At 45.1% G+C, this 26,885-nt stretch overlaps 1 protein-coding gene across 6 annotated transcripts in view; it reads left to right on the top strand.

Moving 5' to 3' along the window:
- pde4d (phosphodiesterase 4D, cAMP-specific) overlaps window positions 1–26,885 on the top strand; it is a 1,491,178-nt gene that overhangs the window by 708,221 nt on the left and 756,072 nt on the right. The window contains exon 1 of one of the 6 annotated variants that reach the window (XM_038790977.1): window positions 10,099–11,428. The exons of the other annotated variants lie outside the window; for them this stretch is intronic. Within the exon in view, the coding sequence (XP_038646905.1) occupies window positions 11,376–11,428 (53 nt within the window). The 5' untranslated portion in view covers window positions 10,099–11,375. Of the gene's footprint in view, window positions 1–10,098; window positions 11,429–26,885 lie in introns of those variants that run through there. 6 annotated transcript variants of the gene reach the window in all.

The following is a 26,885-nucleotide window of genomic DNA, read 5'->3' as shown; positions in this document are numbered from 1 at the left end:
AATGCTGTCACAGTCCCATCACCCTGGATTTATATTGCACAGACACTGGGAGGGTGGGGAATGGTGGAGGGGGGAGAGGGGGCAGAATGGGGAGGAGGGGAAGGGAAGGGGAGGTTGAGGAGAGGGGGAAATGATGGATTAGGCCACGTCTTTGTGAAGGGGACGAGGATGAGGGCTTCCCTGACTCCCAGGCTTGCCAGAACCTTGTTGTTGCTGCCTCGCTGCTGCTGCCTGGCTGGTGCTATGGATCCTCACCTGGCTCATCCTCCAGCCCTTCCAGGTCCGGCAGCTCCTCATCCTAGTCCTCCTCCTCCTCGGAAGCCACATGTTCCTCCATCTCCAGCACATTGCCCCGCTGCTATGTCAAGTGGTGGAAGACACAGCAGACCACCACAAAGCAGGCAACCCTCTGAGGGGTGTACTGGAGTGCAGCACCAGAACGTTTGAGGCATTGGAACTGCATCTTGATGGGTTTGGAGCACCGCTCAATCACAGTACGGGTGGCCACATGGGCCTCGTGGTATTGGGGCTCCGCATTGGTCACCGGCCTCTGTACTGTTGTCATTAGCCCGGTCATCAATGGGTATCTCTTAACCCCAAGAGCCAACCGGCCATCCTTGGGTGGGCCTCGAAGAGGCTGGGGATGTCCCATTGTCTCAGGATGTAGCTGCTGTGCACACTCCCTGGGAATCCTGCACACACGTGCACGGTCTTCATGTGGTGGTGGCGCACGAGCTGGATATTCAGGGAATGGAACCCCTTCCTGTTGATGTGGGGCACACCCTGATGGCTCGGTGAGCGCAAGGCAACATGCATGTCATCTATTAGCCGCTGGACCTGGGGCATCCCGTCAATGGTGAATTAACCTGCTGCCTGGGCATCCTGTTGGGCTTGGTCCATGTCAAAGTTTATATAGTCAGCTTTCTGGGCAAACAGGGAATCCATGACTTTGTGGATGCATTTGTGAGCTGCAGCTGGAGAGTCCCACTTGAGTCCTGGAATGATCCTGAGGCATAGACATTCAGGGCTACGGTGACCTTGACGGCCACCAGAAATGGATGTCCTCTTCCTCCACATGGTGCCAGCTCCACAAGGACATGGCACCGGTGCTATGCCATCCCCTTGTTGATGCTGCACATCCTGTGCACCGTTGCTATCATCTGTTCGAAAAACCAGGAATGCCTGTATATCTTTGGCCGTCGCCGGCCTCCCCCTCTGGATCCCTCCTGAGTCCTCAGTGAGTAGGGGGGCTCTGCACATGAACAGCCGCCTAGAGTCTCTGTTGACGCTGCTTCCGCCGCCTCCTACAGCGTCTGGCCCCCTGGCCTGTCAGCAGTAACCTGAGGGCAACTTCCACGGGGTCCAAGATATCATCCATACCATGTAATAGCTGTAAGGATTTAGGAGAGTATGTGAGACTGACAACCATTGGTATCTTCCACGCTGGGGCGCCCTCCAGCCACCCCATTGCTCCACTCCTACCCGGTACGTTCTGCCCACCTATCCCCGGCCGTAGCGAGGGCCCTTGCTCACCGGACCCTACACCCTATAGCCCAGACACCCACACACAACGTTACCTGGACCGAGTGCCGGTCCCCTTCCTGGTACACTCACCCACCCTCTAGTCGTGGAAATGTCCCCGGTGCTTTGGCCTAGCCCATGGGTGTTTGGATGTTGACCGTGGTGTTGCCTCCCACAGTGTTCAGGCACAGTGTCCCGACATCACGGTCTGATTGGGATACCAGGCAATAAGTCCCATAGACAACATGCCCGTCTACCCACAGGACCCACTTGATTTGTGTGAAGTGCTCACTTAACTACGATTGCCAATTCACAATTAGCAATAGCTTTCAGCCACATGGCCACAGGCTTCTATGGTTAGTGAGAGTTATGGGTGGTCAGTGGGACAGGCAGGCAGGGACTGAGGCTGCCCCGGAACAGAACCACATGATCCAGGGGTTGTCATGGCGGGCCCACAGGCACTGAGACACCCAGCTTCCTCCCCCCCCACCCAGCCCAGGCCCTGGGCAGCACCACTCCTGCTCCCTGCCCCCTTCACTGATGGCGGCCCACCCCGACCGAGGCTGGCCCCCGGGGCCGCTCCCGTGATTTAACGGCCTCGTTGTGCTCTCGCTGAAGGGCAACGCGGCCATTAAATCGTGCCTGTGATTATTGTTGCCCTGAGGTAAAGAATGTTTGTGTACAGTGCTAGATTATTGTCTCTCGGCACTGACTGAGACAAACGTTAACCAATGGTGAACGTTCTCAAAGGCTATTCTGTATCTTTAAGTGGATAACATTCAGCCTCTGCATAGATGAACTACAGAGTGTCCTGCTGAAACAATCTGGACTTTCTAGTCATCAAGATTTAAGAAATGAACTGTTCACAGACCTTCACACAAACAAGTAATGTTAAATCCTTCAGATAATTCTGCAAGATTTTCTCACAATTACCATGAATGATATTCACACTTAGGATAGATGAAACTCTAAACACATTGCACGTTAATTTTTATGTAGCAATTTACACATCAGCACATGAAATTAATAGTATAGTATATTTTCAGAACATTGTTTTTTTTTCCCCCACAGAGACTGCTTATTAATTGTGACAACTGAGTGAATTGCAGTACCTGGTCTATTTTCTTTCCACTTTATTTTCTGCTATTGCTGTTTGGTTGTAATGGATAGCATCTTGGTTATGGTAACAGACCAGCATACCAGAGGCCATTAGTTCAAATCCCACCATGGCAAATTCAATAAATCTATTAATTTCTAAAACTCCAACTAGTCTTATTTATAAAAGCAAATTACTGCGGATGCTGGAATCTGAAACAAAAACAGAAAACTCTGGACTATCTCAGCAGGTCTGACAGCATCTGTGGAGAGAGAAGGGAGCTAACGTTTCGAGTCTGGGTGACTCTTTGCCAAAGCTGGAGAGAACTGGAAATAGGGTCAGATTTATACTGCTGTGGGGGGGAGGGGGGGAGAAACGTTGGGGCTGGATAGGTGGAGATTGACAAAGATGTCGAAGACAGAAGATAAAAGGAATGTAAATGGCAGTGGAGAAGGCTAAGAAGAGTGCACATAAAGAGATCAAGCTATATGAATAGCACAACAGAGGTAAGCAGTGTTTAAAGGGCAACTAGGAACAGTTGGCCATGTGGAGTGGGGGGAGGAGAGGGGAACAATGATATAGAAAAAACAGACCAATGGAAGAAATGAAACTTAAAAGTCTTATTTAAACCTGACTCTAGTCCTCCACCCTGCAATTAACCCTTAATACCTCAGCAAGCTACTCAGGTGTGAACAGTTCCGACAATAAAGATCAGATGGATCTCTTGGTGTCTGACTTCAAATAAGTTCATTACTTACTGGGTGCAGCCTTAACAAGCTGAGAGTGGGACACCTCCTGCCCTCAAGAGTTACATAGAACACAGAACATGGAACATACAGTGCAGAAGGAGGCCATTCGGCCCATCGAGTCTGCACCAACCCACTTAAGCCCTCACTTCCACCCTATCCCCATAACCCAATAACCCCTCCAAACCTTTTTTTTTGGACACTAAGGGGAATTTATCATGGCCAATCCACCTAACCTGCATGTCTTTGTACTGTGGGAGGAAACCGGAGCACCCGGAGGAAACCCACGCAGACACGGGGAGAACGTGCAGACTCCACACAGAGAGTGACCCAGCGGGGAATCAAACCTGGGGCCCAGGCACTGTGAAGCCACAGTGCTATCCACTTGTGCTTCCCAAGTTGTCAATTAATCTACAACTAAGTAGTGGGCACCGTTGGGATTGCAAGAAAGTCCAGGGAGGAAGATCATGGCAACTGGACCCAGATGAGTCCCAGGCTTTTGGTATGGTGAGTGATCAGGCGCCGTGGAGAGAGTGTGGGGTGTGGAGTGGGATGGGGAGGGGGGCAGCGTTTGGAGACCAGACTAGGTGGCACAAAGGGGGATGGGAACCAAATGATGAGGTTAGTGGACAGTAAGGAGGTAGTAACTAAAGCCTGTTAGGAACTAGATCATAAAGTCGGCATGACTAAGGGGAAGAGTAGGCAGGGAGCAGATGATGAATGCAAAGGGACTGGTGCTCTAAGGTGTATTTGTTTTAATGCAAGAAGTGTAGTAGATATGACAGATGAACTTAGGGCTTGGATTAGTACCTGGGAATATGATGTTATTGCTATTACTGAGACTTGATTGAGGGAAGGGCATGATTGGCAACTAAATATCCCAGGATATCGATGCTTCAGGTGGGATAGAGAGCGAGGTAAAAGGGGTGGAGGTGTTGCATTACTGGTCAAAGAGGATATCACAGCTGTGCTGAAGGAGGGCACTAGGGAGAACTCGAGCAGTGAGGCGATATGGGCAGAGCTCAGAAATAGGAAGGATGCAGTAACAATGTTGGGGCTGTACTACAGACCTCCCAACAGCGAGCGTGAGATAGAGGTACAAATACGTAAACAGATTATGGAAAGATGTAGGAGCAACAGGGTGGTGGTGACAGGAGATTTTAACTTTCCCAATATTGACTGGGATACACTTAGTGTTAGAGGTCTAGATCAGGGGTGGGAAAACTACGGCCCGCCAAAGGTCTTTATGCGGCCCACCAAGATCAAGTCATAAAAAAAAAAAAAATTTTTTTTTAAATAATTTTTTTTTTTTTTTTTTTATTTTTTATATTTTTTTTATAAGGTTAATGGGGGGGGCTGTTGGGTTACTGGTATAGGGTGGATACGTTGACTTGAGTAGGGTGATCATTGCTCGGCACAACATCGAGGGCCGAAGGGCCTGTTCTGTGCTGTACTGTTCTATGTTCTATTTGAGGCGCCCAGAATCATAACCGGGTGAAGCGCCATTTTTGAAAAGTAGAGAAAAAGAGGGCTAAAGGCAGGATGCCGCCGGGGGAAGCGCTGAGGTATATGCCGCACGCTAATTGGTTACAACCGGGACTATTAATTAATATACTATGCGGCCCTTTAAAATTGTGAATTTCTGAATGTGGCCCTTGCACGGAAAAGTTTGCCCACCCCTGGTCTAGATGGAGCACAATTTGTAAGGAGCATCCAGGAGGGTTTTCTGGAGCAGTATGTAAATAGTCCAACTCGGGAAGGGGCTATACTGGACCTGGTGTTGGGGAATGAACCCGGTCAGGTGGTTGAAGTTTCAGTCGGGGATTACTTTGGGAATAGTGATTACAATTCTGTAAGTTTTAGAATACTCATGGACAAAGACGAGTGTGGTCCGAAGGGAAGAGTGCTCAATTGGCGGAAGGCCAACTGTACCAAAATTCGGCAGGAGCTGGGGAATGTGGTTTGGGAGCAGCTGTTTGAAGGTAAATCCACATTTGATATGTGGGAGGCTTTTAAAGAGAGATTGATTAGAGTCCCTGTGAAAATGAGGGATAGAAATGGCAAGATTAGGGAACCATGGATGACAGGTGAAATTGTGAGATTAACTAAGAGGAAAAAGGAAGCATACATAAGGTCTAGGCGACTGAAGACAGATAAGCTTTGGAAGAATATCGGGAATGTAGGACCAATCTAAAACGAGGAATCAAGAGGGCTAAAAGGTGTCATGAAATATCTTTAGCAAACAGGGTTAAGGAAAATCCCAAAGCCTTTTATTCATATATAAGGAGCAAGAGGATAACTAGAGAAAGGGTTGGCCCACTCAAGGACAAAGGAGGAAAGTTATGCGTGGAGTCAGAGAAAATGGGTGAGATTCTTAATGAGTACTTTGCATCAGTATTGGCCGAGGAGAGGATGTTGTGGTTAGGGATAGATGTTTGATTACTCTAGGTCAAGTCAGCATAAGGAGGGAGGATGTGTTGGGTATTCTAAAAGGCATTAAGGTGGACAAGACCCCAGGTCCGAATGGGATCTATCCCAGGTTACTGAGGGAAATGAGAGAGGAAATAGCTGGGGCCTTAACAGATATCTTTGCGGCATCCTTGAACACGGGTGAGGTACCGGAGGACTGGAGAATTGCTAATGTTGTCCCTTTGTTTAAGAAGGGTAGCAGGGATAATCCAGGTAATTATAGACTGGTGAGCCTGACGTCAGTGGTAGGGAAGCTGCTGGAGAAGATACTGAAGGATAGGATCTATTCCCATTTGGAGAAAATGGGCTTATCAGTGATAGGCAACATGGTTTGTGCAGGGAAGGTCATGTCTTTCCAACTTAATGGAATTCTTTGAGGAAGTGACAAAGTTGACTGATGAGGGAAGGGCTGTAGATGCCATATACTTGGACTTCAGTAAGGCATTTGATAAGGTTCCCCATGGTAGCCTGATGGAGAAAGTGAAGTCTCATGGGGTTCAGGGTGTACTAGCTAGATGGATAAAGAACTGGCTGGGCAATAGGAGACAGAGAGTAGTAGTGGATGGGAGTTTCTCAAAATGGAGAACTGCCACCAGTGGTGTTGCACAGGCATCTGTGCTCGGACCACTGTTGTTTGTGATATACATAAATGATCTAGAGGAAGGTAAAAGGTGGTCTGATTAGCAAGTTTGCAGATGACACTAAGATTGGTGGAGTAGCAGATAGTGAAGGGGACTGTCAGAGAATACAGCAGAATATAGATAGATTGGAGAGTTGGGCAAAGAAATGGCATTTGGAGTTCAATCCGGGCAAATGCGAGGTGATGCATTTTGGAAGATCCAATTCAAGAGCGAACTATATGGTAAATGAAAAAGCCCTGGGGAAAATTGATGTACAGAGAGATCTGGGTGTTCAGGTCCATTGTATCCTGAAGGTGGCTGCGCAGGTCGATAGAGTGGTCAAGAAAGCATACGGCGTGCTGTCCTTCATCGGAAGGGGTATTGAGTACACGAGTTGGCAGGTCATGTTGCAGTTGTATAAGACTTTGGTTCGGCCACATTTGGAATACTGCGTACAGTTCTGGTCGCCACATCACCAAAGGATGTGGATGCTGTGGAGTAGGTGAAGAGGAGGTTCACCAGGACGTTGCCTGGTATGGAGGACACTAGCTATGAAGAGAGGTTGAGTGGATTAGGATTATTTTCATTAGAAAGACGGAGGTTGAGGGGGGACCTCATTGACATCTACAAAATCATGAGAGCTATGGACAGGGTGGATAGCAAGAAGCTTTTTCCCAGAGTGGGGGACTCAATTACTAGGGGTCACGAGTTCAAGGTGAGTGGGGAAAAGTTGAAGGGAGATATGTGTGGAAAGTTCTTTATGCAGAGGGTGGTGGGCGCCTGGAACGCATTGCCGGCGGAGGTGGTAGAGGCGGGCACGATAGCGTCATTTAAGATGTACCTAGACAGATACATGAATCGGCAGGGAGCAGAGGGATACAGATCCTTAGAAAATAGGCGACAGTTTTAGATAGAGGATCTGAATCGGCGCAGGCTTGGAGGGCCGAAGGGCCTTTTCCTGTGCTGTAATTTTTCTTTGTTCTTCTTTAGAGTACAGTCTTAGGGGAGTAGCCTCCGATGTGCACAGGCACCCCCCAAAATATCTGCCTGGGGCTGTTTAGCACACTGGGCTAAATCGCTGGCTTTGAAAGCAGACCAAGGCAGGCCAGCAGCACAGTTCGATTCCCGTAACAGCCTCCCCGAACAGGCGCCGGAATGTGGCGACTAGGGGCTTTTCACAGTAACTTCATTGAAGCCTACTCGTGACAATAAGCGATTTTCATTTCATCTCATTTCATTTCATTTCACTCCTTCCCACCTTTTCATCAACCAGGATGAAAATGGCTTGTCCTCTCTTCACATTCAGGATACTCTCAATCCTGTTGTGTGGCAGTACCACCATATTGAATGGAATAGATTCAGAACAGATGTAGCAACTGGAAACTGGACATCTATGAAACACTGTAGGCCACCAGTAGCAGCAGAATTGTACTTCACCCAGTTGTAACCTCATGGCCTGCAATATCTTTCACTCTATCAAGGTCCAACCTTGATTTAATGAGAAGTGCAGAGGAATATGCCAAGAGCAGCATACCTAAGGGCATACCTAAAAATTAAGCTCTAGCCTGGTAAAACTACAACCAGAAGAAGCAGCATGCTGTAGAGAGAGTTAAGCAATTCCACAACCAACCGAGCAGATCAATGTTCTGCAGTGCTGCCATATATCCAGCTGTGAGTTGTGGTTGTCAATTGAACAGCGAACCGAAGGAGCCATCTCCAAAATTACATCCATCCTCAATGATGAGGGAGCCTACTTCTGTTCCTACGACTTATGATCTTATCATTGAAGAAGCCAAGGCTGAAATAACAATCTTAAACCAGAAGTGCTCAGTTGATGACCCATCTTAGCCTCCTCCTAAGGTTCCCAGAATCATAGATGTCAATCTTGAGCCAAATTGATTTACTCCATGAACATCGAGAAACAGCTCACTGCATTGGGTATAGAGAAGACTGTGGGCCCTGTGCTTCAGAACTATCTGTGCATCCTAGCCAAATTGTTCCAGTACCATTATAACAGCAGCATTTATTCAGCAATGTGTAAATGTATATTCAGGAATGTCCAGCCACAAAAGCAGGACAAATATAATTTGACCAATTACTGCTCCATCAATCTACTCTCAATGGTCAGCAGAGAGAGAAGATGCCATTGACAGTGCTGTCAAGCCATATTTATTGACCAGTAACTTGCTGAGCGATGTTCAGTTTGTGTTCTGCCAGGATCCCTCAGCTCCTGTCATCATTACAGCTTGGTACAAACATGGACAAAATAATTGAATGTCAGAGTGACGGCCCTTGACATCAAGGTAGCATTTAACCAAATGCAGCATCAAGGAACCCTAGTAAGATTGAAGTAAATAGGATTCAGGAGAAAGATTCCACCAGCTGGAATCATATCTAGCATGAAGGAAGGTGGCTGTGATGACTGAAGGCTAATTATCTCAGTCCCTGGAAATCTCTGCAGGAGTTCGTCAGAGTAGTCTTAGGCCCGAACATCTTCAGCTGCTTCATCGATGATCTTCCCTCCACCATGAGGTCAGAGTGGGGATATTCATTGGTGCTTCATAGGTCTTCAGGCCCATTCGAAACTCTTCAAATAATGAAGTAGTCCAAGCTCATTTGTAACAAGACCTGGGAAACATTCAGACTTGGGCTAATAAATGGGAAATAACATTGATGCCACACAAGTGCAAGGCAATGCTGAGCTCCAGCAAAAGTGAATCTAACCATCTTTCCTTGACATTCAGTGGCATTCAAAATCTCTCGCCATCAACATTTTCATGGTTACCCTTGATCAGAAACTTAACTGATTTAGCCACATAAATACTCAAGCTGCAAGAGCAGGTCAGTGCATTCTGCAACAAGTAACTCACCCCATGACTCCCCAAATTCTGTCCACCCATGTATGAGACACAAGTGAGGAATACTCTCCACTTATCTGAATGAGTGCAACTCCAGTAGCACTCAAGAGGCTCAACACCATCCAAGACAAAGCAGCCTGCTTGATCGGCACTCCATCCACAACATAAACAGCAGCTCTCGGCAGAGCACGAACATGAATAATGCTGTAGCATTGCGGTGCTACTGAAGGGTTCCTCAGCAGTTTACCTCAAGAGAAAATGCAATAGGTTGTTATGTTTTATAGATAACTTTTTTAATTGAATCGTTTAAATTCTATAATTCTGTTGCCACAAACCTATTAAACCACCACCTGAATATTATGTCAGAGTACATTTGTAATAATTATTGAATCAAGATCACTTTTTAAGTAATCAACTTACAATTTAAAAATTTCTATATTTAATTCAAAATTAAAAAATCTTCATTTGAATTGCGCATTTTTTTTTCATTTGTCTTTTGAAGCTTATATACCATAACTGTTTGTTCATTGTTTACTACTTCCCACTTGTCCTAAAAAGGCATTAACTATGCTGTCAAGGGGTCCTTTAGGGTATTTTAGGGTGAACTGATTATTAATAACATTAGTGTTCATCAGATGGTAATAAAGGAACATAACAATTGTTTTCTACTCCTGCAGTGTGTAAGATCTTTAATAACCCCATTTAATATGATGTTAGCTGAAAACAAGCTTATGAATACATTTGTTGAAGAGGGAACCTACCTAAAGGGGCCCCTTGACGACAGCACATCCCTTGTGCAGCAGCATTCTCACAAGATTGAAGCTGGTTCTGCAGCAGAGTAAAGTAACCGAGACACTGAGAATGTTCTGAACCTTTCTGTGCTACATGTCAAGACACTCTGGAGATGCCTGAACCCACGATGCTACATTAGCATTGTCAGGACACTTCGCTGTTGAATGAGAGCCTTTCCTATTGTTTTGCCTTTAGAAAAATGCAAGGTTTGGAGACCACAGACTTCAAGCAGATGATCACAATGCCAGAACAGTAATGACAACTGTTGGTGAACTGGATTGGAAAAAAAGGATCAAGGACGGTAGGGAAGAGGTTCTTAGATGACATTCAGATTTGGAGCATTCCACTTCACCTTTCTCTGTGTCACTACTGACATCCTTCTGTTCTTTGTTATTTACTTTACTGACAAATTGCACAGGTTGTATGGATTAAGACGACCAAGAGCTTAGTTGTCTTGAACCATAGAAGCACACATTGCTTTAATAAAAATCTATTTTAGAAATATAATGCATTGTTGAAGAACATCAGAATGAGTGAACAATCGCAAAAATGCTTATGATGACAGCAAAACATCAACCGGAGACTTGGAGTAGTAAGGGCTCCGTGCGTTGCTACAGATGTGGATGACTGAATCCATTGTCTTTTAACTATTAGTGCAAAGTTTATTTAGTAGCAGTACAGTATTGTGAATATCAACATGATCATCACCCCAGAAGGAGTACTTAATGAAGAAGTATCTGGTTTCTGTCAATTTCAAAATGAATGTATGCTGCAAGGGAGCTGAAAGGTTTGCAGAAAGAATACGAAGAAAAAGAAAGTAAAACTATACACCTTCCTTTAATGATAATTCAGAGTCTTCTGCAGAGCTGCCTCTGCCTTCTTACATTGTAGGAATTTTACATAATGCTGGAAGATGGCGTATATTTTCTGTCGGAGTGCTTCTACCTGCTTTTCACTTTGCACTTGATCCTAAGTACTGTTTTAATTACCCTCATGCACTAGAAACAGGAGTTTACCCAATTAATTCATGTTAAGCTTCAGAAATTGTCATAAATGGAACAATGACTGCACTGATATTTCAAACTGCAGTGTGGTTCTAAACTGATTTACATGAACAATCCAATGACTGAAGATGTACAAAAATGGCCCTACATATATTGTGGTCAAGATTAACAGAGAGGATCTGTTAGATTGCTGCAGAAGTTGATTGTGTATTAAGGTATCGGCACAACTCAATTCTAAGGATTTGAATAATCCCTGCAAACCAAGATCCATGGAAATGATGCATGTGAATAATTTCCCCTTCAGGAGGCATTCATGGATATGGTAAGTTGTACCAGAAAAGTTCAGTAGCCAGAAGTACTGATATAATTTGCTGAAAATGTGCTTGTCATTATTCGTACGCTGCATGTGTTTCCCATTTGGAAGGATATGTGAAATTCTAATATCTTAATCGTTGTGAGCAGAGCTAATAAGAAATACAGTGAAATAACTGTTATCATTCAGTAGTTGCGAGCTTCCAGGACACTCATGGGTTTGTGCAAAGGTGCTTTATGCTATCTTAACCCTCAGTATTTTCTTTTGGAACCTGAATGAGATAAGGTATTTATTTGTCTAATGACTAACATAAAAACACATTTCAGTTGCTATAAATGCAGAGCCATGCATGCACTGTCCCTTAATCTTTAATACTGTGCAATACATTTATAATTTCAATTCATCAGTTAAACTTCTTGCTGATTTTAATAAAAGGCAAGATCAGCAAGAGATAAAAGGTCCTTCAGATCTAGTTGTTTTGAAGCTTCATGCGAGGCAGTCTGGGCTCATGAAAAATGCCTTCACTCCTTATAGTTAGTACAGAATGAGGACGATTCTCTGCAGAAATGGAATATAATTTTTAAAAATGTTTTCATATATCTTGTAATTACAATAATAGATCTTGCATTTACCTAAATTTCAGAATGCAACAAAAGTAATGTATTGGCAGTATTAGTTTTAATCTTTAATGCTCTTTACAATTCAGTAAATATTCTTATGGGTCTACATATTTTTATATTAGGTCTGTGCACTATGTATTCAGTAAATTAAATTTGACATGTTTGAAATGTGGAACAATGCAAAATATGTAGTCACTTAAGGCAGAGAGGGTGGTTCTCTCTGATGGTATGAGGAAACAGGAACTAGTCAGATCTCGACCTGAGTAGTTCAGAAACCAGTTTGTAACCCATGCATCACCTTTCATCAATGATCTACTTGTTAAATTACTTGTTGATTTTCACGTACTCTGTTTAAAATAACCACATTATAAACTCCAAGGGCAGAATTTTCCCATTTATTTCTGGGTCAGGCTCTGATTCAAGACTGCCGTGTAGTTTTCCAGCTGTACAGCCGAGTTTTTATGCCAGATTTTCTGAGGGGAAAAACATGAGTGGCCGTGGTTTATACCAGTCTGGCAGGTGGGGCCTCACAAGCATCGGTGGCTCCCCCCACCACCACCATGCAGCACAAGCCAGGGGCTTTCCACCCCTTCTTCACCCCACCCACAAACCAACTTTGGGGCACCACCCCACCCCCAACACCCTCCAAGCACCAAACTCCTGGGGGGCAATCTCGTCCCTCCCCATCCCAGCCCCCCATACACTGCAGTCTAAGAAGCAATCTCCCTCCTCATATGCAACAGCTCTCCCCCACACAAAAGCGGCACCCCTCCCATGGAGCTGCCCAGAGGGTCCACCCTGGCATTGCCCCTGGCAGAGGGCGACCTGGCACTGCCAAGTTGTCATTTAAATAGCTGTTGTTAACCTTGCTGAGACCACGTTGGTGAGTTATGAACATTCAGTGAGGGGGAATCATGTGGCGGGGGCTCGTTAATTGTATATAAATGTAAAATTGGGAAATGCAATCTCACTGGCGAGAATTGTATTTCCTGGCTCTCGTGATATTTTGTGCCCACGTCGCCAATCTCGCGAATAGCCTACATTGGCCAAAATCATCCTCTCCATATGTATTTGGCACAGTAGTAACGACATATAACTAATATTTTGGAGGAAAAACAACATGGGGAAATAATCAAAAAGTGTTGTCCCACCAGTACTACATTTCCAAATTGAACTGACTTAAATAGCAATTATAATTTTAAAATTCTTGTTTCCTTTTTATTCCAGCCACTTTGTTGGCATATTCTTGTGTGCATGAGCTTGTTGAGCAGGGAGCTGAATTAAGTTTCAAATTGTTAGCCAAATCCTTCAGTAAAGTTGTTGCTTAAACTGTAGATTAACTTGGCTTGATCATTTGTTGAGCTCAGTGACTCACTCCACCCAGTTTATCCAATAATGTTAGAATCCCCAACAATTTCTGAGCAGCAACAAAATTATGTTTAAGTTACATACTTTTATTGTAAAAGATATTAAGGAGTTTGACAGTGCTTTCTCAATATGAAATCAGACCAGAAATGTACTGAGCTAACCTAGCTCAGATGGATTCTAAATCATCTGAAGTGCATTTATTTACCCATCGTTACCTGTCACGGTAATGTTGCCTCGATAGGAGAGTACACTTATCTGTCTTATAAGCGAATGTGTTTTCTTTCAATGGATACTAAACTGAACATATCATAGCTGGGCTTACATGTAATTCAGACCTTTGCTCGTTGAGCTCTTAATGAATGTATTCATGGATTATTTCAAAATAACCATGTCTGCTTTAATTTTTGAATGACAATTTTCCATTTTCTACCTTTGACTGAAATAATCGACTGCTATTTTCATTCATAAACTTTAATCAGACTGTTATTCCCTTGAATAATAGGGAACTTTGAGGACAGGAATGGGAGAAAAGTAGAGAAGGTATTCTACAGCAATTCATGTCTTGCGCATAGGACAGTGTTTGAAGAATATGGGCGGAACCTTATCATATTTTTTCAAAGTGTCAGGCTCAGATTGAAAACCGCCAGCTAGCGGGGGGTACAGCGCACAGACCAGTTCAGTTTGATCTTGAGTCTCTCTGAGTGAAAAAAAAATCAGGTGGGTGAGATTTACACCATCACTCTGGTGGGACGGGGCCTGATTGGCAACGCTAACTCCACAGAGATCGGGGTGCCATCTTTAAAGGCCACCCTGGTTAGAACTGAACGTCAACTCTTTCACCCCCCCCCCCCATGGAGGTATTGCTGGCGTTCCCCTCCCCCCACCCTTGTAGAACCTTCAGCCTCTTTTCCCCCTCGCGTCGTCCAGTGGGAAGTATCGCCAGAATTCCACCCTCTTCACTGCTCACTCCCCACTGTACCCTTCACTGCCCACTCACCGTTGCCTCCCACTCCCCCAGTGCATTCAAGTTCCCCCTTCACTGTCAGCTGCCCGCCGCGTGCCTGAAGGTCCCTCCCTTAATGGCCTTGGTGCTCTCCCCCCACCACACAAAATGGTAAGCCGCTCCCTTGTGGCTCCCAGAGGGTCTGCCCCTGGTACTTCCTCTGGCACTGCCCCTTGGCACAGGCCAGCACTGCCAGGTCGGCAATGGGCCCAACTTGGCAGTGTCAAGGAGCAGTGCCAGCGTACTGCCAGGGCATACCCCTCTTTCCCCCAGGGATATACTTACCTCCGTGCCACCGGGGGTAACCCGTGATTGATTCACGTCTTCAAGTTAACCTCGGCGATGTGACATCACGTTGGCAAAATTTGACTGTTCAGTGGCCGACGAGGGGGTCAGGCGGGCTGGGTAATTACATTGAAATGTATTCACAAAATTAAAATGATGTCCTTGCCCTTTGTGGCTGTGAACATCGTGATGTCACCAGTAAGGGTCGTGAAACATGATCTCCTCTGGAGAGAATCACATTTCCCGATTCACTCCTGATTTTCCGTCTACGTTGGTGATCCCGCGGACCACCCCCATTATTTTGAAATATGTGATATTTGAATATTATGGCGAGTGGTTTCGTTGTGCATAATATTGTCTCCTCCAACACAAAAGGAATGTCAGAATGTGCGCTGCAGGAAGTTCTGAATGGCGCAATGAGAGCGGTGGAATGCTGGTGTTGGAAGAGTTCTACTGTTGTCTTAGACAGTTTGATTTAACTGCCAAATGCTTCTTGCATCGGTTCAATAAGCACTTATGTCATTGCTGCAGAGTGCAAGCCAGTCTAGGATGAATTCAGAGCCAGCTGCCAAAGGTGAAAGGGCCCTGTGCCAAACCACTGCACCATTCAGTAAGAATTTTGATCAGTTGTTTGAATTTGAACTCAGAGGTCTGCTAGATCCACGGGCACAGCTGTTCCCCAGGCAGGTGCCATGCCTCTGGACACATTTGTCCCTCAGCTGCTGGAGATGCAAAGGCAGAGCCGGGTATATCAGTTGTCAGTGACACTCGTGCGACGCAAGGCTGAATGGAGAAATCCCAAAGCCTTCTGACATAGGAGATGTTGCCTGTGATGCATGGCACCCAGGCCAACACTGTAAGGGTAGCAAAAGCCTGGGGTAACAGGCTCAGACCATGACAGGAGAACTCCAAAGCATGGCTCAGTGCCTGAGGACCATGACAGATGGAGTTCAATACCATGGTACAGACAATGGCGGGCCTCCAGGATTGACAGTCCCAGATGAGGGTGAGGCTTCTGGTGCTCATTCCAGCTACCACTCAGGTTCCAGGTTCAATTCCCGGCTTGGGTCACTGTCTGTGCGGAGTCTGCACGTTCTCCCTGTGTGCGTGGGTTTCCTCCGGGTGTTCCGGTTTCCTCCCACAGTCCAAAGATGTGCAGGTTAGGTGGATTGGCCTTGCTAATTTGCCCTTAGTGTCCAAAATTGCCCTTAGTGTTGGGTGGGGTTACTGGGTTATAGGGACAGGATGGAGGTGTGGGCTAGGGCAGGGTGCTCTTTCTGGGAGCTGGTGCAGACTCGATGGGTCGAATGGCCTCCTTCTGCACTGTAAATTCTATGATCTAATGTGGCAGAGGGATGTGAACTGATGCAGGAATTCGGAAGGTAGTAAAACAGGGACAGAAACAAAAGGCAGTAAGGGGGAAAGTGTAAGGCAGAGAAGCCATAATCAAAAATCAAAAAGGACGACAGTACAAGGTACAGTGACTGAGGGGAGCTCAGTGAATAGGCCCAGTAATACTAAAAGGAATAAAACGGGAAGTAAAAACATAAATGGAAAGCGACGCGGCAGGTTGTTCCATGAAGATATGGGTTCAACGACAAGGAAAGTCAGGAGAAAAGTTAAGAGGAAAAATAACTTGGGAGAGGTTACTGATCAAGGTGTTAAGATTCAAAACAGAGGTACAAAAGCCAACATAAGTGTTCTTTACCTGAATGTTCGTAGTATGCGGAATAAGGTAAATGAGTTGATGGCGCAAATCATCGTGAATGACTATGATTTAGTGGCCATTACTGAATCATGGTTAAAGGATGGTCACGACTGGGAGTTAAATATCCAAGGGTGTCAAACTATTCGGAAGGACAAAGTGGATGGTAAGGGAGGTGGTGTAGCTCTGTTATTTAAGGATGACATCCGGGCAATAGTAAGGGATGACATCAGTGCTGTGGAGGATAGGGCAGGTCGTGCCTTACTAATTTAGTGGTAATTTTTGTGGACAATACCAGTGCGGTAGATAACGGGGAGCCAATGGATGTGGTATATTTGGGTTTCCAGAAAGCTTTTTGACAAGGTGCCACACAAAAGGCTGCTGCATAAGATAAAGATTGACATGGCATTAAGGGTAAAGTAGTAGCATGGATAGAGGATTGGTTAATTAATAGAAAGCAAAGAGTGGGGGTTAATGAGTGTTTCTCTGGTTGGCAATCAGTAGCTAGTGGTGTCCCTCAGGGATTAGTGTTGGGCCTACGATTGTTCACAATTTACATAGATGATTTGGAGTTGGGGACCAAGGGCAATGTGTCCCAGTTTGCAGACGACACTAAGATGAGTGGTAAAGCAAAAAGTGCAGAGGATACCGGAAGTCTGTAGAGGGATTTGGATAGGTTAAGTGAATGGGCCAGGGTCTGGCAGATGGAATATAATGTTGACAAATGTGAGGTTATCCATTTTGGTAGGAATAACAGCAAACGGGATTATTATTTAAATGATAATATATTAAAGCATGCCGCTGTGCAGAGAGACCTGGGTGTGCTAGTGCATGAGTCGCAAAAAGTTGGTTTACAGGTGCAACAGTTGATTACAAAGGCAAATGGAGTTTTGTCCTTCATTGTTCGAGGGATGGAGTTTAAGACTAGGGAGGTTATGTTGCAATTGTATAAGGTGTTAGTGAGGCCACACCTGGAGTATTGTGTTCAGTTTTGGTCTCCTTACCTGATAAAGTAAGTACTGGCGCTGGAGGGTGTGCAGAGGAGATTCACTAGGTTAATCCCAGAGCTGAAGGGGTTGGATTACGAGGAGAGGTTGAGTAGACTGGGACTGTACTAGTTGGAATTTAGAAGGATGAGGGGCGATCTTATAGAAACATATAAAATTATGAAGGGAATAGATAGGATAGAAGCAGGCAGGTTGTTTCCACTGGCGGATGAAAGCAGAACTAGGGGGCATAGCCTCAAAATAAGGGGAAGTAGATTTAGGACTGAGCTCAGGAGGAACTTCTTCACCCAAAGGGTTGTGAATCTCTGGAATTCCTTGTCCAGTGAAGCAGTTGAGGCTCCTTCATTAAATGTTTTTAAGATAAAGATAGTTAGTTTTTTGAAGAATAAAGGGATTAAGGGTTATGGTGTTCAGGCCGGAAAGTGGAGCTGAGTCCACAAAAGATCAGCCATGATCTAATTGAATGGCGGAGCAGGCTCGAGGGGCCAGATGGCCTACTCCTGCTCCTAGTTTTTTTGTTCTTATGTGAGAGCCTCGTTGTATAAGACCGCTGCATCGGTCTCAGGCCTGTGCTTTGCTGTCATCAACCAAGACCTCAGGGGATATTCCCTGTTCCCTACAAGCCATCCCTCCAGCCTGGGGTGATCTTGAAAATTCCAGGGATTTGCAATTTCCCGAGGATGTAGTTGTCATACACATTCCTTGGAAAACGGGCACATGTATGCATGAACATCATCTGGTGGTCACACACCAGCTGGACATTGAGTGGGTGGAACTCCTTCCTGTTGAAGAGAATTCTCGGATGCCACAGGACGCGTAGAGGAACATGAGTTTAATCGATCATCCCTGCAACTGTGGCAGATCAACTATGATGTTGAATCCTATAGCTCACATGTTGGACTGGCCCAGGTCGAAATGAATAAAGTCCAAAGCCCTTGCATAGAGTGCACCTATGGGCAGATGCCTGCGAAATGCCACAGGGGTCAGCCGTTGAACCATGGAACGACCCCGTCGCATAAATATTGAAGGCTGCCATGATCTTCATGGCCACAGGGAGAGAGTGTCCTCTGCCTCCACTTGGTGCCAAGTTGGAAAGAATGTGGCACATGTACCGCGCAGATTTCCTGGTGAGACGGAGTCTCCTACCACACATGCTGTCCGACAGCTGCATGAAGGACACTCAGGTCCTGTCTTCCATCAGTCTCTTTCTGTGCCTTTGTGCTTCCTGTTTGGCTGGTGTGGCCTCAGGCCCCTGAGCCTGCCCTGTGGTCCTCTGGCCTCCTGGCACTGGGTCCTCCCTGGGTGCTGCCGCACATTGCTGCTGGAGTCTGTATTCCTCCAGCACTATGATAAGAAGAATAGTTAGCTCCACTGGCTCCATACTGATATGCCTCGGTCACTGTGTGGGATGAGGGAGAAAGAGAGGCAGTCTGGTTGGTGTCGCTTCCGTTTAGCAATGATACCTCCCCTTACCCTCGCAGACCTGGAAGCAACCAGTCCCACACCTTATCCGGCACCTAACACTCACTCACATCACAGGGACCATCCCATCTCCATTGCATAACTGTCTGTGGACTATGCCCTCACCCAGTCAAAGTCGCCTTTGATCTCACATCTGATTCTCCCTTCTCTTTTTCTCGATATCACTGAGGATTCGGACAAGAGGTTTCTATGATCGCCTAGCCCTCATTAGCTCCACTGGACGGTGATGTCTGCTTTGGGACTGATGTGTCCTCAATGGTAGCTGCTGGGTCCAGGATATAAGCAAATAAAGTCCCTCTGGATCCTGTGTACCCAAGCATTTATCCTTGAACCCTGAGTTTTCAGCCCATTCTTTAACTTCAAACTATTTTAGAATTCAACCAAATAAACTAAATCAACAAACTCTGGGTTCCTTAACTTTGAGAATATTTTGTTTATTAAACGGTCAACAGTAACAAAGGTTTCAAAATCAACTAAGTAGCATTCCACATACACTCACGGTCAAACAAGGAAACGCCACCACTCCATATTGGTGAGACTGGGGGGTAGCTGACATTGTTAAGGATTAACTCTTGATGGCCAATTAGTTTGATGAACATGAGTCTCAGGAATGTTAGAGGGCACAGTTGCTATCCGCTTCAGGGTTAGGCAAAACCAATAGGCACACTTCTCACTCAGGCTGCATAATTCCAAGACCTCATTACCATCAGTCTTTTACACCTAAATGTCCTGGATAGCCACTTCATATTTCTGTACCCCCCCCCCCCCCCCCCCTGCCCTCGCCCCCATCCCCTTGGGCTGGTAAGTGCATTGGCATCTCCTTCAGGATCTCATCCATGACTAACAGGCCCACTAAATCCCACCCAAGATTTTCTTTGCGCACTGGTACTTACGAAGTGCACTGCGCATTGTTGGGTTGTAGACAAGTTGATTATGTCACAAGAAAAATGTTATGATGGAAAAACAATTGACACCATCTAAACCCTATAGATAGACTTTATTAAGTGATTTTAAAAATATGCCTTATTGGGGCCAATAAGGAATATTCCTATATTTTACTTGTGCTGTATATTTCTCCAGTTTAAAAAGAAGTGATTTTGATAGTGAAGTAAGATAGATGTGACATTACTAATTGATATAGGTATTGAAATGGTGTCCAGTAATGTTTGTTTTGTAGGTATTGTTTCAATGTGTATATATGTAATATAGCATGATAGGGTTTGAGGAAGGTTGTAAATTTTGAGGTAATCTCTTTCAGCATTAATACGGCAATAAAATACCAGAAAATATATCTGGCAGCTGTTTAAACATTTCAGGCTTCAGCCTTCAGTATGCTGTTTTTTTTTAGTGTTACACTGCGTATATACTCTAATTCACCTCCCAGATTCTAATTTAAGCTACGGCTGCTTGAAACAACAAAAACAAACTATGAAATATGCAGTTATGCTTATTGGTGTATTTCTGTCTGGGCATTAGGAAATTGCGAATCCAATTGAATTGCAATTGAATTGCGATTCAAAATAAATATTTTGACAGCTTGACATAGAGCCATATACAACTCAGCTGTCAGCACACTCATATCTGTATCCCCACAGTTCTACTGTACTTATAAATTTCATCTACCTAGCGTCCATCTCACATTTCCATGTGTTCCCATCTCCATCTTACTTTAATGCTTCCATTTAACAGGCAATAATGGGATTGGAAATGTAAAATCTGTCAGTGATCTACATATTCAGTCATCTGACAAGCTTACCATTATGGCATTGGCAAGTGTTTTAAATTAACCAGCGGCCACAAATATCTCTGCTTTTGAAGACAGTAGAAATCTTGAAAACATGGGATGCGAGTCGCATTTGCTTTGTTGTAAGATATATTCTTAAATACTATTTCTGTACAAACCAACAAAATAAACTGTATGATTTATCCTTTGGGTCTTTTTTTAAGTCTGAGAAAGAGTATTATCTCAGTGTTTTAGACTGGCTTCTAATCATGTTGATCTAAATTTATTTGAAGTAAATTAAACAGATATGGAGAGAATGGATTGCTAGCTCAAGGGTGTTTCAGACATGAGAAAGTAGTCAATAGAGCACAGTGGCCCTATTTTATGTCCCGCTTTACAGAAAGTTTAAGTTTTTATACGTTTGCAATTGGTAGGCAAATTCTACAAGAAAAACTCAACACATTGTACCTGCTTTCAAGGAATGTTGGGAAATATTGTAGATGCAAAGAGGATGAAATAGCTAAAAGACTCTCATAGTGATGACAACCTGACCAGTGCAATCTTCAATTCTCTCTGAATTTCTGTTGGGCAAAACGTGTTCTTTAACTCCGCAGCGCATCATTGCAATGCGTAAGCTCCCTTTTCAGCCGGAATTTTCCGGTGGGATCTTCCGGCCCTGCTGGGGGGTGGGCGGAGTGTAGTACGGAAAACCCCATTGACAGTCGCGTGATCTTCATCACGTCGCGAAGCACGCTTTGAGGTGCGTGGAAATCCTGTCCTTCATTTCATACATTCACAATTGTAATTTTCATATGCCAACAAAGCAAAAATGCAGTTCACCACTCTAATTATTATGTCATACGTTTTACGATCTGAGGTCAATTTATGGAGAATAGCCTCCATTTTTAGCTTGTTTACTCTTCTGTTTCCTTTTCCATTTTTCCCTTTCTCTGCTGTTCCAGAGCAACACATTACTTATGAGTTTGAAGACATGAATTAGAACATAGAACATAGAACAGTACAGCACAGAACAGGCCCTTCGGCCCTCAATGTTGTGCCGAACAATGATCACCCTACTTTAAACCCATGTAACCCGTATACCCGTAACCCAACAATCCCCCCATTAACCTTACACTACGGGCAATTTAGCATGGCCAATCCACCTAACCCGCACATCTTTGGACTGTGGGAGGAAACCGGAGCACCCGGAGGAAACCCACTATTAATGGCATGCAAAAAATGGATTTATACTCCACAAGTTTGATATCACTGTCAAGTCAAGTAATTTCTCACTGATCCTAATCATTGACTACAAATCGGTTTTGAAACCTAAATGGCTCTTAAGTGAAATGAAAAGAAACTGCGTGCTCCAAGCAATCTGACTCCATTTTGTTATGATATGCTGTTAGGTCCTAATATTGGATTAAGCTGCGTTTATAGTATAACTGCAGTGCTGTACAAAGGAGTTTTGCTTTCTCCAAGAATCCCTACAGTGCAGAAGGAGGCCATTCGGCCCATTGAATCTGCAGTGGCCCTGTGAAAGAGCACCCTACATAGGCCCCCATCCCCTTCCCGTAATCCCACCCAACCTTTTTCAACACTATGGGGCAATTTATCATGGCAAATCCACCTAACCTGCACATCTTTGAACTGTGAGAGGAAACCGGAGCACCGGTGGAAACCACGTAGACACGGGAAGGATATACAAACGCCACACAGGCAGTCAACCAAGGCTGCAATTAAACCTAGGTCCCTGGCACTGTGATGCAGCAGTGCTGGCAACTGTGCCGCCCCCGGCATGAGCATTACCTGATCTGTAAATGCCTGATAGAAATTGAAGAACAGTCCAAAAATGACATGCAAGCCTGTTCTGTGTTCAGCTTCTGATTGACAGCTCCCCCTGAGTGAGATGGCTGAAGTTGGAATTGGCGAATGAAATTCTTGCCTGCTGCCCATCTGTTGTGTTTTGTTGCTGCAATGCTGCACTGTCATAATCTCTAGCCTAATTTTCAAAATTTTGTCAGCCGTTCTCTCAACTTCACTATGCCAAATGGTAAAATAAACAAGCTCTTGAAATGGAAAAGTTACATGCAGAGACTTCTGATTTTGATTAATTTTAAAACTGCAATGTATTTAAAATAAAAGGCGTGATTAAGCAGCCACGTCACACCCAACGTGGTGTCAGCATGAGGCCATTGAAACTCGCGAGAAGCCTCTCATTTAATTTTAAACGGGCGATACATCTCGCAAGATTTAACGGAATCTCACGAGATGTCGCAACCAGGATCCCGCCCTCACTGGGTGTGATCCAGATCGGCGTATGGCTCATTTAAATATGCGTTTGTGGGATTCTTCTGCCGCCCGGCAACTAACGGCCGCCTGGGTGACCTCGCCAGGACACCGTTTAGTACTGGTCCACACAAACATGGAGCAGTCGTGCCCGACAAGCAGCTCGCCATGGCACAGCGTGGCCGATAAAAGCACCCGGGTACTGCCAGCCTAGCACTGCTAAGGTCGTACTGCCAGGGTGGCAGGTTGGCATTGCCAGTCATTTTTTAATGCGCTGGCGATCGGGCCAGGGTGCCCTGCGTGGATGTTGGAGGGGGGGGGGGGGGGGGTTGCTGGAGACCCTCCCATAGTGCGTTTGGACTTGGAGGGGTCGGTAGTCACGTCGTGAGCCTCTCACTGTGCTGAGGAGTTACGGCGAGCAGAGCTCCTCAGTGTAGAAAACGGGGCTATGTGCGGCCTCGGCCATGCGTTCCCCGCTGAGGCCCCTTATTTAATGTGAGTGATGTTATATAGCCATGCACGGGGAAGCAAGCAGCAAATTGTTCGCTCTGGGACTTTGTTCCCATTTAGTTGAATCGCACCCAAAATTTAAAACTGAACAAGAAGATCAATGTGGAAAAGAAAATACTTTTATCTGAAACTACAGCACCCTTGACGTTTGTGTCATTTTATTTCTAAATTAATGGAATGAACTCAAAACTGAAATATGTAGCTTGATTCATTAAAAAGGGATCATTCATTGGGTCGTAGTGGTCTACAGCACAGAAAAGGCCCTACAGCCCATCACGTCTGCGCCGGTCAAAAACAACCACCGAAGCATTCTAATCCCATTTTCCAGAACTTGGCCCAGAGCCAAGCTTCACTTTGTAATGAAGCATAAATAACTTCTTTATCAAAAAACTTGTTTATAGAAAAGGTACAACACACAGCACTCAATAGTCTGCTCCCTAATAATGAAAGACAGCTTCTTAGACATATCCATTGATTCCAATTTTATTGAAAGAAGGTATACAGCTGGAATTTGTTATGTGGAGGAGTTGAAAAAGTAGCCTAATTGCATTTCTACATCTAAATTAATAGACTTTCGTCGGAATCCTCAGTCACCAAGTGACGATCTTCTGCAGACTTCTGTTGCTTGTTTTTCAAGCTTTACAGGCAGTCCTCGACTTTACGATGTTTGAGTTACAACGAACGGCATTTATAGCATTTATAAATTGACACCCTGTTCGACTTTACAAAACCGAATTCTACTTGATGATGCCACGCTGGCAAATTGATGGTCTTTATCGATTATTATGTTCCTTCATGTTTCACCTTGAACAATCCCAGGAAGGACAAACTACTCAGATACAGTATAGACGTTTTTTTGAAAGTGTAGGCCCTATTATATCATGGGAAATACAACAATGTAAGGCAATTATACTGAAGCAAGATCTCAAAAACCTTTCACTATTCAATGAAAATAGTGTATCGCGCTGTGGTTCAGGAACCAACCCCCCATTTATAACAACGTTTCTATGGGAAAACCGATTCCGACTTCTGATGTCTCGACTTACCACATGGTTTTCAGGAACCAGTTGTGTCCTGAGACCGAGGGCTGCCTGTGCTGTTGCTAAAATAAAAGGGAATCTGCTGTACACCTTTCCCCTTTTCCCTGTGATCACACAAATCCTCATGGAACAAAAGAGTGAAGGTGTTTTGATCACTCCAGAACAACTTCCTCTTGCCCTGACCTTACTGGGATCTAACCCTATGATTTACTAATTGAAAAAAAAAATTTAGACTACCCAATTCATTTCTTCTAATTAAGGGACAATTTAGAGTGGCCAATCCACCTCCCCTTCACATCTTAAACATAAGGGGTGGGATTCTGTGATCCTGAGGCTAAGTGTTGATGCCCGTCGGAAACGCCGTCGCGTTTCTCGATGGCGTCAACATGTCCTCAGGATCAGCAATTCTGGCCCCTACATGCGCAGTGGCTTTCCCGCGCCGGCCGCAATGCAACATGGCGCAGGGCTAAAGGGGCTGGCATGGAGAAAGGAGGCCCCCAGCCCAAGAGGCATGCCCGCCGATTGGTGGGCCCTGATCACAGGCCAGGTCACATCAGAGCGGGCTCCCCCCCACAGGTCGCCCTCGGGTCCTTCCACACGAGGTCCCGCCGGCGGGACTCGGGTTTTTTACGATGGCCGCTGGGCCCATCCCGGGCCAAGAATCGCCGGGGGAGCCGCCTAGAGCAGCCCCAACCGGCGCCGCACCAACCACGCCGGGGCCAATGGCGCCAATTCTCCGCTCTGCGGAGAATTGCATCCCGGTGCCGGGGTGACGGGGCGGCGTGGCACGACCCCGGGCTGAGAGAATCCCGCCCAAGATCTATACTCTCATCCCATCATCCTACAGCCCTCTTCACCCCCCTACTCCCAATGGCCTTTGATAGACCCCATGCCAACCTGTGACTCCCCACCCATCCTCATGATGCTTCAGAGCTCCCATGTCAACTTAGTGCTAATTCATGCTAACCCATGTTGCCGACACACCACCCTCTCCCCTTACACCCTTCATGCCAACTCACTCAGTATCCATCATCAGCAGACCTCAGGACCATGCTGAGAAGAAACAAATTCATTTTGAAATACAAGAGTTCACTCGATAAAAAAACAGAATCATTCATTAAAGTTCATTCATAGATTTAAATCTCCCCAAGTACTTAATAACTTATAAAAACAAACATTTCTGTTCATAACCCCACATCAAAGACAAAGTCTGAACTTTCAACACCTCCACTTTAAAATGAGTTGCGGAAATCAATCAGCATTAATAATGGTACATTCGAGGAAGATAGTGACATAATGTTAAATTCAGTGGACAGCAATTCAGAGGCCTAAACTAATGCTCTGGGGACATGGGTTCAAATCACACCACAGCAGCTGGTGAAATGTGAATGCAATTAATAAAATCTGAAAGCGAGTCTCAGTAATGGTATCCGTGAAAATATAATTGATTGCTGTAAAAAACCCATCTGGTTCACTGATGTCCTTTGGGGACAGAAATCTGCCATCCTTATCTGGTCTGGCCTACATGTGACTCTGGACCCACAACAATGTGGTCAACCCTTAACTGTCTTCTGAAATGGCCAAGCAGGTGTTTCAGTTCAAGGGCAATTAGGGATGGACAACACCTGCTGGTCTTGATAGAACAGATTTTATTTTGGACTCCCACAGACTCAGCAGGCATTTTATTAATTTCTAAAGAGCTAGGGATTTAAGTTACTTGACATTTCCACAGACCTTATCCACCACTCTTGAGCATTTATGATTTATTTAAACATTCATAACCCCTACACTGTAGGAAAAGACACTTGCTCCAGTGAAGCTGGGATGTATTTGAAGCATTGAGTACAAATGGCCCTGCTGAGTTTGGTTTACTTCATGTCGGAGTCACTTCCCACTCCTATTGTCCTCCAACCATGAAAATAGTATCTGTCGTAAATTGGGGAAGAACTTCTCGATCCAGATTCTGCCTGACATTTTTAAAGGCCCTTCAAATCTCCGATCCAATGTTGGTATGAAGAGAGATCGGTTCGATGGGCCTGTATTAAATAGAGTTTAGAAGAATGAGTGAAGATTCGATTGAAATTTATAAAATCCTAATAGGGCTGGACAGGCTAGACATAGGGGGCATGTTTTCCCTGGTTGGGGAGTCTAGAACCAGGGGACACAGTTTCAGGAAACGGGGTAGACCACTTAGCACTGAGATTGAGGAAAAAGTTCTTCATTCAAAGTGTAGTGAACCTTTGGAATTCTCTACCACAGAAGACTGTAGAGACCAAGAGACTGAATATATTCAAGAAAGATCGATCATTTTTTAGATTTTAATGGCATCAAGGGGTAAGGGGAGAAAACGTAAATATTGTATCGAGATATTGCATTGTGGGTGGCATGGTAGCACAGCGGTTAGCACTGTTGCTTCACAGAACCCGGGACCTGG

This window comes from Scyliorhinus canicula, chromosome 3 (genome assembly GCF_902713615.1).
Source record: "Scyliorhinus canicula chromosome 3, sScyCan1.1, whole genome shotgun sequence".
Taxonomy (NCBI): Eukaryota; Metazoa; Chordata; class Chondrichthyes; order Carcharhiniformes; family Scyliorhinidae; genus Scyliorhinus; species Scyliorhinus canicula.
Note: the sequence above shows the minus strand (reverse complement) of the source record. Positions and strands in the feature narration are given on the sequence as shown.